This window comes from Diceros bicornis, chromosome 24 (genome assembly GCF_020826845.1).
Source record: "Diceros bicornis minor isolate mBicDic1 chromosome 24, mDicBic1.mat.cur, whole genome shotgun sequence".
NCBI lineage: Eukaryota > Metazoa > Chordata > Mammalia > Perissodactyla > Rhinocerotidae > Diceros > Diceros bicornis.
The window spans coordinates 36721711-36740587 of record NC_080763.1 but is presented as its reverse complement, the minus strand read 5'-3'; the positions used below and the strand labels follow the sequence as shown (position 1 = coordinate 36740587).

At 43.0% G+C, this 18877-nt stretch overlaps 1 protein-coding gene across 5 annotated transcripts in view; it reads left to right on the top strand.

Moving 5' to 3' along the window:
• The window catches only part of TTC7B (tetratricopeptide repeat domain 7B), a 253328-nt gene that overhangs the window by 143782 nt on the left and 90669 nt on the right, over positions 1 to 18877 (top strand). For all 5 annotated transcript variants that reach the window (XM_058567546.1, XM_058567542.1, XM_058567543.1 and 2 more), the window contains exons 10-15: positions 4541 to 4624; positions 5663 to 5767; positions 7075 to 7192; positions 9352 to 9409; positions 15289 to 15361; positions 18105 to 18265. In XM_058567546.1, coding sequence (XP_058423529.1) covers positions 4541 to 4624; positions 5663 to 5767; positions 7075 to 7192; positions 9352 to 9409; positions 15289 to 15361; positions 18105 to 18265 — 599 coding nt within the window. The remainder of the gene's footprint in view (positions 1 to 4540; positions 4625 to 5662; positions 5768 to 7074; positions 7193 to 9351; positions 9410 to 15288; positions 15362 to 18104; positions 18266 to 18877) is intronic.

Here is an 18877-nt window from a genome sequence, read left to right as displayed (position 1 = left end):
CTTTTCATTGCTTGGCGTTCTCTCCCTAACCCCTGTCCTCCCCACTTGTTCCCAGCCCATACTACCCACACCCGGATCAGGTCTTCCCTTACCCTGCATCTCATCTTACATCTTGCCTGCTTGATCTTCTCAGCAAGGTGCTTTAGGTTTTTTTCCCCACTGTGCTTCTTAAAGTAACGGCTTCTTGTTGCTTATCAGTATAGCAGAGCAGTTACTCAGATCCAGCCTTGCCATTTAGTGTCTGTATTAGTGACAGGTGTATCCAGATATAATCAACAAAACCAGCTTATGGTGACTTAACCAAATATGAGTTTATTTTTTCCCTATGACAACAAGTCTGGTGAGAGGCTGCCATCTGAGGCAGCTGCAGCTTCTCATGGCATCAGGGGCCCAGTGCTTTCTCTCTTTCTGCTCAGTCATTCTAGAGCGTGGCTTTGTCCTCATGCTTCTCAACCCCTGGCTGCCCCACCTCCAGCATTGAGTCCCTGTCCCAGGCAGAAGGAGGGGCCAGGGCTGAGAGCAAAGTGTGCACCAGCTGAGGATGCCTTCCTCTTCAAGAGCTATCCTGGGCCTCACCCAGCGACTTCTGCTGACATCGCATTGTCCAGAATGGAGTCACGTGTCCACGCCCGAGATTTTAGCTAAGCACATTGCCAATGTGATCAAAACGAGGAACCAAGTTCATCTTACTTGGGATCTGCAGATACCCATCCTATACCATCACTAGGTGATAGTAGGTGGCTTATTAACTGCTTATTACTTTGCTTTTTAATATGACATATTTTTGTTTGGATAGGTTTTCACAGTAAACCAGCTAGCATAATATTTACTGTGACCTTCTCTGTAAATAACATGTAAAATTCTGGAATTCTTTTCTCTCCTCTCCCACCACTTCTTTACCTTTATTATTTCCTCCAGTTTGTCACCCTCTTTGTAGCTCCTCTGTCTCTTGGCCCCCAGCTCCGTGCCCCTCCCTCTTGGTCCATCCATTAATCCTGAGCATTCCATCCATCCTTCTCCTCTGCTCCTGGGCTGGCTGTGGAGCATCACTAGAGAAAAGTGGCCACACGGTGCTGTAGGTACCACTGCACGTCCACACCACAGTCTTTGAGGTGACCCCGATGTGAGCATTCTGTCTCCTCAGGGTAAAGTTTTCATTGTTGTTTAAAGCTTTTCTGTTCTTTTTAAAACTCCTAGCCCTATTTTTTTTCTTTCCTCCCAATAACCACCTCATCCCGTCTTTACAGAGAACACAGTGACTGGGCAGGAGCCCTTAAGGGTCTCTCCTCTTTATCTTATGGAACCTGCCTCCTTAAGAGAAGGCCTTGCTTCAGGGGCCCATTCGTTCCAGGGACCTGGCTCTCTCTAGTCTTCTGGGACCCAATTTATCTCCTCAGTTTCTTCTGTTTGTTCCTCTCAAGTTGCCTCCGTGAAAAGATAAGTGCGTAGATAAGGAGCCTTTCTTCCGCCTCCAGGCCTTTGCTTCACACGTCCTTTCCCTCACCTTTTTTTGACTCATCCGGCCCCCATGGCCTGGCACCCTCCTCCAGCACACCCCACAACTACACTCGTGGAGCTTGGTCACCCGAGGCCAGATCCTTGGCCTCCATTGCTCTGACCCTGTTGTTCTGCCTTCCCAAGACCCTGTCTGTGTCGTGACCTCCTGCCGCACCCTCTCCCCAGATTCTGCCTCTCAGTTTCCTTTCCTGGTCCTTTTTCTTTCCCTTCCCTTCCATAGAGATTTCTGCCAAGGTTCTGCCCCAGCTGCCCTCTCTCTCAATACTCTTTGAGGGTGATCTGATCTCTTCCAATAACTTCAACTCTTTTCTCAAATGTGGTTTTTTTTTTTTTTATTTCATCGAGGTCACATTGGTTTATAACATTGTATAAATTTCAGGCGTACATCATTACACGTCTATTTCTGCATAGATTACGTCATGTTCACCACCCAAATACTAATTACAGCCCATCACCACACATGTGTGCCTAATCATCCCTTTCGCCCTCCTCCCTCCCCCCTTCCCCTCTGGTAACCACCAGTCCAATCTCTGCCTCTTATGTGTTTGTTTGTTGTTGTTTTTATTTTCTACTTATGAGTGAGATCATACAGTATTTGACCTTCTCCCTCTGATTTATTTTGCTTAGCATAATACCCTCAATGTCCATCCATGTTGTCACAAGTGGCTGAATTTCATTGTTTCTTATGGCTGAGTACTATTCCGTTGTGTATATATACCACATCTTCTTTATCCATTCGTCCCTTGATGGGCACTTAGGTTGCTTCCAAGTCTTGGCTATTGTGAATAATGCTGCAGTGAACACAGAGGTGCATGTATCTTTACGCATTGGTGTTTTCATGTTCTCAAATGTGTTTTTTTCTCAAATTTTTTTATTGTGGTAAAATATATGTCACATAAAATTTACCATTTTAACCATTTTTAAGTGTAAAGGTCAGTGGTATTAAATATATTCATAATTTTGTGCAACCATCACCACCATCCATCTCCAGAACTCTTTTCATCTTGTGAAACTGAAACTCTGTACTCATTAAACGATAACCCTCCATTCTCCCCTCCCCACAACCCCTGGCAACCACCATTCTACTTTCTGTCTCTATGATTTGATTACTCTAAGTACCTTATTTAAGTGGAATCATACAATATTTATCTTTTTGTGACTGACTTATTTCACTTAGCATAATGTCCTCAAGGTTAATCCATGTTGTAACATATTGCAGAGTTTCCTTCCTTTTTAAGACTGAATAATGTTCCATTGTATGTATATATCACATTTTGTTTATCCCTTCATCCAAGCAACATGGGGGGCTTCCACATTTTAGCTATTGTGAATAATGCTGCTGTGAACATGAGTGTACTCATATCTGTTTGAGTCCCTGCTTTTAATTCTTTTGGGTCTGTCTTTATGCCAGTACTATGCTGTTTTGATTACTGTAGCTTTGTAATAAGCTTTGAAATGAGGAAGTGTGAGTCCTCCAGCTTTGTTCTTTTTCAAGATTGTTTTGGCTATTTGGGGTTCCTTTAGATTCCATATGTGTTTTAGGATGGGTTTTTCTATATCTGCAAAAAACATCATTGGGATTTTGGTAGAGATTGCATTGAATCTGTAGATCACTTTGGGTAGTATTGACATCTTAACATTCCAGTCCATGAAATTGGACATGTTTCTATTTATGTCTTCTTTAATTTCTTTCAGCTCAAATGTATGTCTTTTGTTAGATCTTTCTCTTGAGGCTCAGATTGTCTCTAATTATCTCCAGTAAATCATCACATGACACCTCAAACTCACCATGTTCCATACCCTACTCATTAATGAAACACCTTTCTTCCTCATTCTCCCTTTATTCTAAAAAATTTCTTTCTCTCTCTCTCTCTGTCTCTTTCTCTGTCTTTGTCTCTCATAAACACACACATACATACACACACACAGCACACATGTGTGTATACTCATGGGCTTTCTATGCCATGGGTGTGCTCCTGGGTATACCAGAGATGCTAGGGGCCTCCTTCAGCCCTTATACCTCACAAGCCAACCCCCACCTTGGGTGGCCTGTCCTTGCTAATTGTAACTCGGACACATTTCTTGGTTCTCTGCCTTAGTTCTGAAGTCCCTGGACCATTCTATCTCCCTTATTCCTGGTCTGCCTCCATTCTGGTCTCACCCTCCCCCGTCATGATTTTCCTGGAGCTCTGATGTGATTATGTCACTCTGTGCAGAAACCAGAGACTCCTCATTGACTGAGAATGAAGTTCATTTGTAGATTTTCTACCATGGGCAGGCCCTGAGGAGACAAAGAAGTCAGGATCTCTGCCCTTGATAGTTTCTGATAGTGGGACTGGGCTGGGCTGGGGTGGGGAGGGTGAAGACAGTCGCGTTAACATCCAGTTATGAGAACCAAAGCTGGGGTGGAGGAAGGAGATGAAACAACTTTGCAAAGGAGCTGTGTGTCAGATTCAGGGACGTGGCCCCAGCCCGCACCTGCCTTCCAGCCTGATTCTCCCCATTCTGCCCGTGTTCCCGAGGCTGCGTGTACACTGGACCACTCGCCATCGCTGAGTCAAAGCATGTGCTGTTGTGCCCCCTCTTCCTGGAGTGTGTTTCCAAATCATAGGTTGTGTTTTTTTCCTTTTCGTTAATCAAGGCACAGCTCAAACACCATTCTTCCAGGATGCCATTCCTGAATCCTGGATCACTTTCCCACAGTACTTTCTGTTTCCCGCTCTTGGGGCACATGTTTTTGAGTCATTTGTGTACCTGCCTCTTTCCTTGTACCAGATGAAAAGCTACTAGAGATCAATGATTGTGTTTTAGGCAACTGTGAATTGTCCTCGCTTCTGGCTCGGTGCATTGTACCCTGAGGGGACTCCTCAGGAGGGGTTTGGTGGTGGATTATGTCTTGAGCGTTCAAGGGAAGCAGATCATGTAGGACTTAACTGACTATGCACAGACACAAACTCACACTTGTCCAGCTGTGACACTGGCAATTCTCAGATGTCTGTCTTTGTTCTTCTTTCCAAACCAGTGCTTAGAAAGAGCCATGAAGTTTGCCTTTGAGGAGTTCCACCTCTGGTACCAGTTTGCTCTGTCACTCATGGCTGCTGGAAAAGTGAGTCACCCTTTGTGCTGTGCAATTCTCTGTGTCGGTGGTTAATGTCTTTGAATTCCAAGGGCTGATATAATACCTTGTAGAAGTCTAAACCAATTGTTTGAAACTGTCCTGTGGTCATTTGTAAATGAACAATCAAATGTAATTATTTGGGGGCCAACATGGACACATCATTGAAAAGAAAAATTTCTGAATTATTTGCCTTTTCTAGCTATTGTAACTTCATCATGTGAAGATGTGGCTTAAACTAAGGCTGATTGTTCACACTGACCTTTTAACTCATTTGAGAGTATAAACTTACTCCTGGAGGTGGAATCTTTTAGTTATCTTTAGCAGTATATTATATTAGACAATATGTGATGTTGGTTGACAGTGTGGGCTGTGGAGTCCAGCCGCTGGAGTTGAGGCCTGGGGCTGCCCTCACAGCTGTGTGACCCAGGGAGGTCCCTTAGTGTCTCAGTTTCCTCTTCAGTAAAGTGAAGTAATAATAGTACCTGCTTCATAGAATTGTTATCAGGTAAATGAGATGATACCCATAAGGTGCTTAGAATGACACCTCCCACACAGTACACACTCAGCGAAGGTCATAGCCATTGTTCTTCTTGTTAATTTGGGCCATTTAGTGAATCTGCCATTTGGTGAATTGTTAAGCCTGAGATATAAGATTACTGGGGCTAAGTGGAGATGGAAATTCAGTATGGTATGCTTTAAATTGGATGGTTTATTTTTTATAATAACATAAGCCTCCACTGTCTTTTTTTTTTTCTTTCTTATTTTTACAATGGCCCCACAAGGAAGGAACAGAATTAGGGTGATTCCAGGGAAGCATTCCCGCTTGCATTAACCACAGTTGACTCCCCTGTCACTCAAGAGCCGCACACTCTGGCTATCGCCATCCCCAGGCCCCTGCGTGGCTGGGCTCAAAGTTGGAAAACCTCATGAAGAGGGCATCCTAACCAAAAACCCTTCTGGGAAGGCTTTAGTGTTTTGTTCTGTCAAAAATTTTGAGTTTCACAGAAATTATCTCCTTTTGCCAAGTCTGCTCGTGCTGTGAAGGTGCTTAAAGAGTGTATCCGTCTGAAGCCCGATGATGCCACCATCCCGCTCCTCGCTGCGAAGCTGTGCGTGGGCTCCCTTCACTGGGTGAGTAGGGCTGCGGCTCTCTGCTCATGGCAGGGCTACCAACCTTCTTCAGTACATTCCCAGGGTACTCCAGATTTTTCTTTTTCATGGGAATGTGCTTCAAAGGTAGAAATGATAAGATAGAATTGGGATTTATATGCAGACGTATCTTGCTGTATGCAAGTAACGTAGCACTGAAAAAGCGTATGTCACTAAATGATTCACTCTTAGCGGATCATCATAAGTAAGCCTTATGAAGAAAGTGTTCTACTTTTGTTAGATTTTACTTGGGAAAATGTGGAAGGAAAAAGGCATTTTGAAAGAGCAGGCTCTTACCTGAAACACAGAGTTGCGAAGGCATTGTGTGGTCCGTGCAGGTTTCAATAATTTGGTGCTGCAAGGTGGGACAATGCAGGCCGGCCCTGGGAGCGGGTGGAGGAGGGGACCAAACACTTCAGTTTTGAAAGTGCCAGTTTCCAGCTATGGCATTGTTCATTACTGTAACATATATCTCTCTAACCTCTAAAATAAACCTGACTCTTTTTTTTTAAAGATGAGGGTAACAAACCTGTTCTGTATATATTTTTTACATTTTTATTATTAAAATTTCCAAACACCACAAAAGTAAAGAGTATAATGAACTCTCATGTACTGTCACCTAGCGTTGATAACATCAACTTTTGCCATACTTTGAAGGAACAAATCTTATTATTTTTGCCTCTAATGAATTGTGCAAAAGATCTTATTGTGGGTGTAGTTTACAGGTGCATATTTTCTCATTAGAATCTGCTGCGAGGTCCATGTGCTGTGTATTGTAAAATAAATAGATGGAGTTCTGAAATTTTTAACAGCTTGTGGGAAAGAGAATCCAAGCCTAAATGGATTCTTTATGTCATAAAAAAAGGAAAGACTCAAACACAAAACATTTCAAGGACTTTATTATTTACATATATATAGTTATTATATGTTCATTATTTATATGTATAAAATTCAACTTCTAAATACCTGGCACAACCTAATTACAGAACCAATCAGTAAAAAATGAAAGATGAAAATGGTAGAACCCCACCAAGTATAAAAGTGACTTTGGAAAAGAAGTCAAAAAAGCAATAAGGAAAACTTGAAAGGAAAAAGGCAAGGTGGGAATCCTGAGGATTGTTACCGAGGCTCCAATAAAGAAAACAGAATCACCAGAGTGGAATTGGAAGATCTGAGAGTTATTTTCACAGTGACTCATCCGAAATCTGTTTTTGGCAGCAGATGCTTATGGGAACTCGTGTTAGAAATTCTGCAGGTTGTTGTTGTTTTTCACTTGTCTGGTTTTTCAGTTAGAAGAGGCTGAGAAGTTTGCCAAAACAGTCGTTGATGCGGGAGAGAAAACGTCCGAGTTCAAGGCCAAAGGCTACTTAGCTCTGGGGCTCACGTACAGTCTGCAGGCCACTGACGGTGAGAGGAGTTCCACACCCCGGGAGCTGTTGATCCGCAGGGCTGGGCTGCCTAAGTCTGCCCTGTGGGATTCCCGCAGTCCCCCTCTGTCTCAGGAGGGTGCATAAGCTGGGTCATTCTGCTGGGCTGTCCTGTGGAGCCCCGCTGCTGCTGCTCTCCTAGCTTGGACTGGTTGGAGAATGGGAGGGAAGGGGTGAAGGCCCTGGGCCAGCGTTCCCAGGCCCTCTTCACAGGTGTGTTATGCTGGTGGTGCACAGGGTGCCCTGCTGGCGGGTGCAGGGCCTCTTCTGTGAGGTGTGAGGTGAGCAGGGCCTTGAGAGATGATTCACCCAACCCAGCCTGCATCTGCCTCTGCCCCAGCATTCAGCTGGGTGTCCTCGTATGAAGGGATGTGGGTCTAAGGCACAGGACTGTAGAGGAGTTCAGGGCCAGCCTCTTCCAGGAAGCTTCCCTTGACTGGCCAAGACCTGCCCCTTCTCTGTTTGCACATTTTAATTCACAGATATGTACACGTGCAGTGCAGCAGCTCACCAAATACCCATGCAGTGATATTATACGTTTTGGATGTACTTCGAGGTTTGGTGGACAGGCTTCTGGCTATAAAAAATAAAAAATCTTAATTATGTTTTGTATACATAATGAGATTTTCAATTATATGTTTGCAGAAAGTGTAAATTGATAAATTGTTTTTCTGAACTCTTTATTATTTCTTTAACATTTTGTTGTTAAATATAACACAAATACAAAAAAAAAGTTTTAAAAATGAATGTATAATTTAATGAATGAGGATAATGCAAATATCCTTGTAATCACCACCAAGCTCAGGAGATAGAACCTTGCCAGCCACCTGGGGAGCTCTCCATGTGTCCCCTCCCGATCCCAGGCCCCCTAAGGGAAAATACCATCCTGACTTTTATATACTCACTTTCCTTTCTTTCTTTATAGTTTTGCCATAGTTTATTTTACAAATTACCTTAAATCCTTCTTTCCTCTGCCCTAAAATATCAAAGACCCTGGAGAAGTTTTGCATATCAATTGATTTTCAATAATGAATATTTTTTGGCTAATTTTTCATACACACATGGTATATTGGCAATACCCAGCACACTGTTTTAATTATAGTAGACTTTCGGTGAAGTGTGAGTTTAATGCCCTATATTTATCCATATAGATTTTTAGTTCAGACTCTACCCCTAATTGGCCCTGTAACTTTGGGAGAGTCACTTACCCCGTTGGACTGCATTTTGCATTCGTGGTTCAATTGGGTCATCTCGAAGGTTCCCTCTAGCTCACTCACTGTTGTTCTAAGTCAGCCATGGGTTATAGTCACATCTGGCCCTCTGGGGCAGCCTTCAGCTGTTCTCACTGTGATGTCAGGATGATATCTGCCATGTTGGATTTTAGATAAGGGCCTCCACCAGTTCCAACCATGAACAGGTTCTTCCAGGACTTTGTCTCTTGTCCCAGTAAAAAGTACCTTTTTAGTTCCTATGACAGACCCTAAAGGAGCCATTTCTCACGTGCTCCACACAGGGGAAGTGTTGGCTCACAGCAAGATGGCCTCACATTTTCCAGCTGATTTTCTGCCATCAGTTCTGGGTTTACCTGGTCTATCCCTTGTGTTCACATCAAGGTAGTAAAGGTCCTGGTTGTTGTCCAGTGTGAATTAAACTGGCCTTTCATGGTATCAAGCTAGTGCCCTTGGCCCAGGAGCATAGCTTCTCAGTACCAAAAGGAACCCTGAAGGCCGTCTAATCCAACACCATTGGTGCTTAAATCTCTTCTATACCATCCCGGTAGAGCCAGTCTTCACTCAGGAGTCATATGCCTACACTGGAAAAACCAGATGTGCTCCTCTCTGGAGTTACCAGCTGGTCTTTTGAAAACAGCCCGCTATGCCTGGGGGCACCAAAGTGACCAGCCCACCCATACTCTCCCCTTGGCGTCCTTCCACAGTATGCCCAGCAAGTGCAAGCACCTTGGATTGGCCTGGGCTTCATTTCCAGTCTTCTACCTTGCCTGGGACAGGACTGGGCACACAGGCACCCAGAATTTGTTGCCTTTAATCCACTCGAATGTATAGGTTTTGTGATGAGTTTTGTATTTGTCAAAAACTTCCTGATCTCCCATGCCACTGACTAATTGAACCCTTTTCTTAGCTTCTTTGCGAGGGATGCAGGAGGTCCTCCAGAGAAAGGCGCTTCTTGCATTTCAGAGGTGAGTGGGAGTTCATCTTTTCACTTGGCTGTGCATAATGACACCAAAGTATGATAAGTATAAAAAGAAGAGATATTTATAAAGATTATGTAAACAGTGTTTTACCCCTGGGAGTCTTTCATCTCGAGCACTGAACATACAGTATCCAAACTTGCTGCATCACTTGTTGCTGTGTAAATCTGCATTCTTAATCTGTTTATCCATTTGGGCACATTTTATTCATTCCTAATAAAGTGATTTCAGCTCTATGAAGATAGATACTTTGTATGTCTAGGGAAATGATTCCTTTTATTAAACAAATTTGTCATCACCTAGAAAAGGGATCATTCTTTTCTAGCTTTTTTTTTCCCCCTATATGTCAAGCTGCAGATTTTTATATTAAGAAAGGAAAAGGCAGACTTTAGGACAGCCTCTGAAATGCTATGTTAAGACAGTCAGGCCAGCAAGTCCCAGGCCCCTCCAGCTCCGCCATGCTCTGTAGTACCTTGTACTTGTCTCCAGCGTTGTGCCTTTCGTGAAATTAGGAGAATGCCTTATGATTAGAGAATGCTCGAGTGTCCCAGGGCTCTAGCACATCCTTATTTAACTTGATCCTCACCCCTCACCGGTCAGGTAGACAGGAGAAGTAGCATGTCTAGTGCAGGTAGGGGCCTGAGATGCGGGAGTGAGAAGAGTTGCCAGAATCATGTAGCTATTAAAGTTAAGGTAAAATCAAGGTCTCCTGACTCTGGCCCAGCTTTTCTGGTACCTTCTATGCCACACTGCCCTAATTTTATTCTTATTGCAGGTATAATAAATCACTAAAATGAATCGTTGCCTGAAAGTACAGTCCCCTGGTGTCAAATCTAGAATTGTATTGATCCTGTCACCTTAACTGTAACTGTTACACTGATTTCTTGAAATTGTATCAGAAACTTAGTAACTTATCTGAAAATTTCATGAGGACCTCTCAATACCTAAAAACCTTTGTTAGATTTCTTTGCTTAGAAGTGGGGTTGCCTATGAATTTGTCACAGGGTACATGTTACTTTTTTCATGACATCATTATCATTCGGTGTCAGTTAGTCTGAAACTCTGTCATCTCATTTCTCTCCGTTTCCTAGCAAGCTTGCTGATAGCTTCTTCACTTTGCCAGTCCCAGACTGGTTAATGACAAAAAGTACCAGTTGACATCTGCAAACAGATCTCCTGTCTCTGTGCTAAGCTTTTGTTGATGTTCTACAGCACGGAGTGTGGAAAGCATTTCCATTTCAAATGATTTGCAGGTTTAAATCCTCCAGTCCTAGTTCGTAAAACCCACACATGGATGCCTAAGAAAGTGGTCATTACGTCTGTTTCACTTTTCTTAAATGAGCACATCTCACTGGCTCTCTAAAAACAGCCATGGTGGTGGTCTGCCTTGAGCCGCCAGAATTCGTAACTTCATGTTATGTAACAGCTGTTCCATTGGCCTGAATTCCTTTTTGTTCCTTTTTTGCTTAGGTTTTAATTCAAGAGATTTTTAAAATATTAGTTCATATGGGAATAAAGAGTAATAAAATCCTACTAACCTATGTGATTATATTGGGGAAGGCTAACCTAAATTAGTATTTGTGTGAAATAAAGAATATTTTTCAAAGGAATAAAATTATTTTGGTTCATGTACACATTAACTTGGACTCTAATGCATGTAGACTTAACAAAAATCTATAAGGGATGGATTTTAAGTAAATAAGAATGATTTGTATTACGTCTTAAATGTAAATGGATATTTAAAAACAACTTGGATGAGAAGTATAGTCATGCGCCACATAATGACGTCTCGGTCAATGATCGACCACATATATGGCAGTGGTCCCATAAGATGAGTACCCTATAGCCTAGGTATATAGTAGGCTATACTATCTAGGTTTGTGTAAGTACACTCTATGATGTTCGCAAAATGATGAAATCACACGATGACGCATTTCTCAGAACCTGTCCCCGTCATTAAGTGACGCATGACTGTACGTTTTTTACTATGTATTTTAAATCTTCTCCCTGCAATTCTGTTTGTACTATTGTTTGGCAATTTTTGTTTAAAAAGAAGACAGAGTAACTTAAAAAGGAGCGGGGTTGCAGATATAGTATGTGAAAATTAACTCTTAGTTATGACTGGGGTCAGAATTCAGAAAGATTTACTCTCTAGTGGATGCAACAAGGTGATTCTTGAAGACGTCCCAGTTGCGTGACTGCATTAATATTGAGACCCTCAGCTGTACGTACACTCATAATCTCGGCCCAAGCAGCTGAAGCAATTCATTTGCCCTGTACAAAAGTATAGTGAAGAAAAGCACAACGTTGTTTGCAAAGCTTTCTGAAGATGTCGAATTGATCTGAGTGGCTTCTTCTGTGGGCTCTCACATCCTACAGAGAAAAGCGAGTCTGAAAACAGTTGAGAGCATATTTCAGTGACTTGATCCCCAGCATGCAGAAATCTGGGCTGATCCGTGAGGAAGGGGTGGCGTGGTGTCATTTGTGTTTGTCACTCAGTGTGGTATAGGGTACACAATCTCGCTTTGTTTTCCTCCCCCCCTCCTAGCTTGACTTTAAGTTTGAATGTGGTATGTTTTGTGTGTGCGGAGTGAACGATCATCCCAGTGTGTCAGGAACTGAGCAGTTTCCCAGAATCTGGGACTTCCAGTGCTAAAACCAGTAAAATCCTGGGCGAACTAGGACAAGTATGTGTGTAACTAATGGGAGGTTCCTGAGCAATATATTTAACCAGGTAGGTACATTTTTTTTCTTAACTTAGTAATACACTAATCCCATGTCCACCGTAATCAGTACTGAAAGCAACTCCAAGGAGAATCGGCTAACAAGTCAGCAGGGTGATATGGTGAAGAGACCAGGCCTCAGAATTTCACTTCTGGCTTTACTTCTTTTGCTGGATGTTCTTGGACAAGGTGCTTAATAGTAGATGCTTCATGAATTATAGTTATTATTGTTACAAAGTATGTGGCTTATGGACCAGGGTCAAAATTGATCAGCCTTCTCTATATTCTTTGTTCAGCTCTAGCGGATGTTGGAACCGGAGTCTAGGAGAGCACTGGGGGAGACCTCAAGGCATTTTGAGTGTTAGCCAGGTGGTCTGGGAGGCCCATCCCATGCTCTCCAATAGCAGCCTGGCATGCCTCTCTCAGGGCACTGCTCCCACTGCACTGTAATAATCACTGTAGGTCTCCCCTTCTGTGGGATGGGGGGGTGCTCCTCAAGGAAAGGCACTTGTATTTTTCATCTTCAGGCTCCCCAAAGGCTGGCATAGGGTCTGGCATCACAGTAGGTACTGCATGATGTGGATGGATGGTGGATGGTTGGATGGATGGATGGATGGATGGATGGATGGATGGGTAGATGAGCAGATGGATAAGTGGATGGATGAGTGGATAGATAAATAGATAGGCAGCCTCGGTGGGCCAGCAGTCTAATAATTCTTTCTTTCCTTATGGAAGAGAAATTGAATTAATGGACGTGGAGGTGCTTTAACAAGGGAAGCATTTTGTGAGCGTCTCTGTGGTGACATTTTTAGGTCTCTGAGTTTCTCTTAGCAGCCTCACCAGGTGTTCACTGTATGGGAATGGGGTTTATGGGGCTGCTTTAAATTCATGTGCAGAGTCCAGCAGGCTTGCAGTTTTCAAGATCACTAATGTCCTTCCTCTCACTTGCATCGCTTGATGATTTCTGTCCAGCAAGTTTTCTGTGGGCATACCATAGTGGTTTTGTCATAGGAAGCATACCTTCTGAAGTTGTTCTGCACGACTGACGCAAGTTTTCTAGAGTCTACATGAGATCAACACCATGCACTTTTTCTTGGGCATTCTCCTTTATCCTTTTTTCATTCTTAGGCTAATGTGGTCAGTTTAACTCATTAACCAAATTATTGAAATAAGATTTTCTAAAAATGTGTATGTTTAAGTTGTCCTTCATTAGGAATTTGGCGGTTGGATAGGCATTATTAGCCAAGTTGGCAATTCTTCAAATGTTGCCCTAACACACCTCAGAAATGCCGAAATTTCTGGCACTTCTGATTTGTTTCTTTCTCAGTGCTGTGGCTAATAGTTAATGATCATTTGATGAACTCAGGTGGGGCCTCTGGTCATAACTATCCATATCCACACCCTGAAGTCACCAGACCCTTGCCAGCTTTTCGCTTGCTTGGTGTTGGGCAGAGGCAGCCATGGTTGGATTTAACTTTATGTGTGAAAAATCTAAACTGGGCTGAGAAAAGTATAGCTCTGAGGAATTCTTTTTGAGGGTTATAGAAACTTGACTTTATTAACTGTGAAAGAAGATGAGATAAAATAAATAATGCTAAATAATTCAAAGTCTCTTTATAATTAATTTTGTATTCATCTTCCCTGAATAATTGGGAGAGACAGAAACCATGACGTTCCAGTCTTACTTTTTATGAACACCAAAGAAAAAAATTCTTTGATGTTCAAATTCGTGGAAAACCAATACTTGTAAAATAATAAAAACTGAAGCATACTGAGTAGGCCTATGGTAGGAATAAGACATTTAAAAGGGCAATGCAGGCAAATACTCAGCCTCAGCCTCCTCCACTAAAGTGAGGAGAATCCAAAGGCTGTGTCTTGAGGCAAGGTTACTGGTAAAGATTCCCCAGGAATGGGAATTTAGGTACTTTGCTCTTAAGATTAATAAAAGGACATAGACGCCCCCCTGCGTTCCCCCAGTCCCGCACATGAGCTACCACATCTGCCCCAACAGTGCCCTGGATTGTGGGACTTCGCGTATTTTCTGGATGGCAAACCCCTAGAGGACTTTTGAGCTCTTCTCCAGATGGACAATTCCATTAAAAGACCTTAATGCTGTAGAAAGCCATCCTTGGCATGTTTGCTGTGGCTGAATCCATAATGATTTGGCTTTCTTTTTTATCTTGAATTTGTTTTATGCTGGTAGAAGATCCTCCTTTAATCACAGAATGTTGACAGAACAGCCTGAAGGTTTGTTTACTATCTGGGTTCCACTTGTTTGTAATTAGTCTGCTCTATAGTGCCTTTTAAAAGAAAGTAAAAGTTTGTTTTTCTCTTCCCACCAGACTGTTAAACACAGAATTATGTCTTGTGTATAGTCGTTTTGAGTTGCTCGTGGTGAAATGCAATTGACTTTCACATAAAAGCAAGAATGACCATCTTTGCAATCAAGTGGGAGGCCAGGACAGCCGCTTCCCATCTGGTGTCAAACACCGATGAATAGAACTAAGCCTAGTGTCTGGCCACAGAGCCTTAACATGTCACAGTTACATGGATTAAATTAGTAAACTGCATGGAACTTAGCAGAAGCTTCAAAAAATTGAACGAGTATCCTTCTTTTCTCTCTGTAGTTCATAAAAAACCAAAACCTCATTTTATAAGCAAAGCCTGGTATTTGATTTTCATATGGTTTCTCAGAAATTCAGAGATTTGGATGAAGTAGCATTAAGGCCAAGCCAAAACTTAACCAAAGCAGCCCTCACCTTGCCAAGTACACTCATGGCCTCACCGTGTCCCAGCATGACACGTAGGCCTCTCCTGCTCAGCCCAAGGGAGACGTCTGCTGGGGAGGTCAGGCCTCAGGGCCTATGGATTCCTCACCTCCAGGCTCCTCCTCAAAGCCAAAGATCATTGGCTGCCATTTCAGATGCTAGACAAAACACAGAACATGCTCCTGTGTCGTGCCTGTATACAGCGGTAAGAGGGAAAATGCATTACATTTGTTAGTAGATAAAGGAAAAGAGTTTAAATGAAACATTAAATAGTTAAATATATGGCCTTGGCATAAAAGTGCAAATGAAAATACTTGTTGGAGAGAGAAAGTAAAAATGGCCTCTCATGTACTAATAGCCATAAATACTTTTTCAGGGCCCACAGCCTGTCACCTACAGATCACCAAGCGGCTTTCTACCTGGCTCTGCAGCTTGCCATCTCCAGACAGGTCAGTGTCTCTGATGTTCCCTAACTTGGTGCACGCTCTGTCTTGATACAGTCCCTTCAGCCCTTTGGTTTGAGAGAGTAGCTGATCTTCCTTCATTCGTAGCCTGGAGACAGGAACTCTTTTCAGAGGATGCTGGCTCCCCACGGTGAAGACCTGGTGTTTAATCAGTTTAAGCATCGCTGTGAAGACACAGGCGTGCCAGGCTCTGCTTTTGGAGATTAAGTCCACAAATCTGTATGACCCAACCTGGGGTCAGATGGCAACAGGGGATGCAGCTCGTGGCATGTACCATGAACCCGGGAGTCCTCACAGAGCTTTTGTCCCTTGTAACAGAGCTCAGTGCTGAGCTGCATGGTGGGGATTTAGTTACTGGTTGGGGCCTGATTGTCATAAGGGTGTTGGTGATTGACAGGAAGATGCCAGCAGGCATAGACAAAAGACACCAGTTCCTTTAAGATATGTAGAGGATGTGAACAATTACACACAGTGGCTCCTAGAAATAGGAGACTCAACAGTATTCTCCTTGCTGGAGGGGCAAGCCTTGCTGGCCTTCATCTTCCCAATGGCAGCTTCCAGAAGCTGGCTTTGCCATTCTTGTACCCTTCTGTCTCCTCCCAGCTGTTCAGGAGACTCTGGCTGCATGCCTGCCTGCCCCCAGGTGCAAGACACTGGTGGTAGCCCCAGCACATTCCTGAGTGCTGACTGGAGGGTGAACGGAAGGTCAGTGCCCCAGACGTGCCATTCCCCTGGCCGGCCTGGGCCACAGGCATGCTTCTTTCTTCCTGGAGGGCTGGGAATGGTGTTGAGAGGTGGCTCCTATTGGTGACCTGGGGACTGAGGAAACCAAGATACCTCCTCTGTAAAGGTCCTTTCACCCGGCGTGGTGTGGCTTGCAGCTAGACTGATGAAGAGCTGCTGCTGCAACACTGTGGGCTGGTGATTGACCATCTGGTCTCTGTCCTCCACCAGGAACTTCTCTCACCTCCTCCGTGAAGCCTCCGTCCTACAGCAGCCTGCACTTCTCCTTCCTCTTGCTCAGCTCTCTTGTTTCAGTATCTTTCCACTAGATTTTAGGTTCCATGAGGGCAGGAACCCATGTCTGTCGTCATCATTGCTTTACCCTGGCGGCTGGAACACTGCCTAACATGTGTTAGGCACTCAGTAATACTTGTTGAATGAAGGAGCCAGCTTTGAATTCCTTCAAGTCAGCTCTCCCTTAAGACCATCATTTTGAACCCTTCATCAGTTTGTTCCTGATTGCTCTGGTCGTCCTGCAAATTGACACCATTGGTATACCTGCTTTTCCACCCTTCCATAATACCAGGCTGAGTAGTTGTAACAGTAGGTTGTCACCCTGAGGAGTGGATAAGTAGATGGAGCCTTGTGGGGGCAGCAGCAGCCTTGGTGGCATGCAGCATGACAACACCAGACCTCTGTGGGAGTGTTTCCCTTCTGACCAAGGATATGGGGTTGTGGCCCTCTTATCTTTAGAGCCAATGCCTTTTGACCAGGAAGAGAGAGGAATCAGAAGATCTAGAGCCACTCTCATCTCAGTCACTCAATGGCTGGGTGACCTTGCTCAAGTCATTTCACCTCTCTAGACTTTATCTTCCTCCCTGTAAATGAAGGGTTAGACCAGATGATCTCTCTTCCAGCTGTGATAGCCATGATTCTAAGGTACAAAAGCAGAAAGCCTCTATAGCCAGCATTTATAACTTAAATCCATCAAAAATGGAATTTCAGAGAGGAAAACGAATAGATTTGGGAAAGACAGAAGTCATGGCTTCCTACCAAGGAGTGAGGTTACTGAGGGTTTAGGAAGAAGCAGGATTGCTGAGAAGAGGTCCAGCACAGGGACTGGAGTTGGAGGGAGGACAGGAAGGAGTCCCTGGGGCAGTTGTGTAAGAAAGCTTCAGTCTTGAGCGCTATTTTGAAATCCAGCTTCAGGTTCTAATTCTCCCTGGTCACTGTGAAACCTGTGTGGAATCTTGGGTGTTCAAATATCCACCATGTATGCACTTTATCAACCCCTGTGCTTGAGGATTTTGGAGAGTCTTCAACAGCTGTTGCATTTTAAAGGTTAAGGTTGTGTCTGGTCCTGCTTGAATTTGGATACATCTGCTTTGTATGTGGCACTGCAATTTGCTTCTTGGATGGAGTTATTTTAGCTTGTAGTTTGGAAAGATGTGGGGGTTTTGTTTGTTTGTTTGTTTGCATATTTCCTTGATGTCTAGTGGAGAGCCAGGACAAAGCAACTTGAAAAGAATCACAGATGTCTGATCCTTTGGGAAGCTCTGTAATGTTAAGCACTGTAGTTTCAGTAATACTATAAAAAATGAGAACACTTCAGCTAAGGCAGTTTAATTCCACTAAAAACTTCTGGCAATTTTTATGTGTCTCCATTTAGAGTGAAATTATCTCTCTCATAATCAAAAGTAGATCAGTTTTATGGAAAAAGAGAATTTATTTAGGGAGAAATAAAAGATTTGGTGTTGGCAGTCATATAGAGAAACAGTTTCCACTATCACTTCATCGGTCATACTGTCACTTGAAAAGGGCATCTGTTTTCATGTTTGTGGTTCATATCCTGGGGCTGTCATAAAGACAGCTTAAAATCTGAGTGTGGCACAAGGTGAAACAACTCTTGGTATTTACAGAGAATCAGTTATTGAAATGGTGGCTTCGTGCATGTGTGTGTGTGTGTGTGTGTGTTTAAAATCTTTTTTCTTTTGTTTTAAACCAGATACCAGAGGCCTTGGGGTATGTCCGCCAAGCTCTTCAACTTCAGGGCGATGATGTGAACTCCCTGCACCTCCTTGCCCTCTTATTGTCAGCACAGAAGCATTACCACGATGCTCTGAATATCATTGACATGGCGCTGAGTGAATATCCAGAAAATTTTATGTAAGTGATCCTAGGCTTTTGTTTTCCCTTACTCGAAACATATTAAATTTACTTCTTCCCCCTTCCTTCTCTCCAGTCTATCTAATTTAAGTCCTTCATGGGTAAATAGTACAAAATTCCCTTCACTCTTGTTTTTTCATGATATTTAGAAACAAACATAGTCTGTTAGGTCAACCTTATTAAGTTAAAATACTTTATCCATTCTTTCCCAGTGTGTACCCTGGGAGTATACAAGATGATTTTAAATGGATTGTGGATGATCATTTTTATTTTAATAGTTATACATTTTTAAGTGTACATTAGAAAAAAATATAAGTGCATTTAAAAGTGTGATTTCATGGAAATTATTGCTCAGAGGGAAACTAAGAATTTCCTAAATAAATTTTTTTAAAGTCAATTTAAAGAAAAAAATTAAGTAAATACAGATATACATGGATATGGCAGAAGCTATGTTGAACAAACTCCAGTGACTGAAATTTGGGAAACATTGCTTTATAGCTTGTTTGTCTTGCATTTCCAGGGGCTGTCACTAGTTCCGAGTGACTATTCTATTTTAGGCAACTTTGATCAAGATACCTGACCTCTTTGTGCTTGGTTTTATTCTCTGGGAAA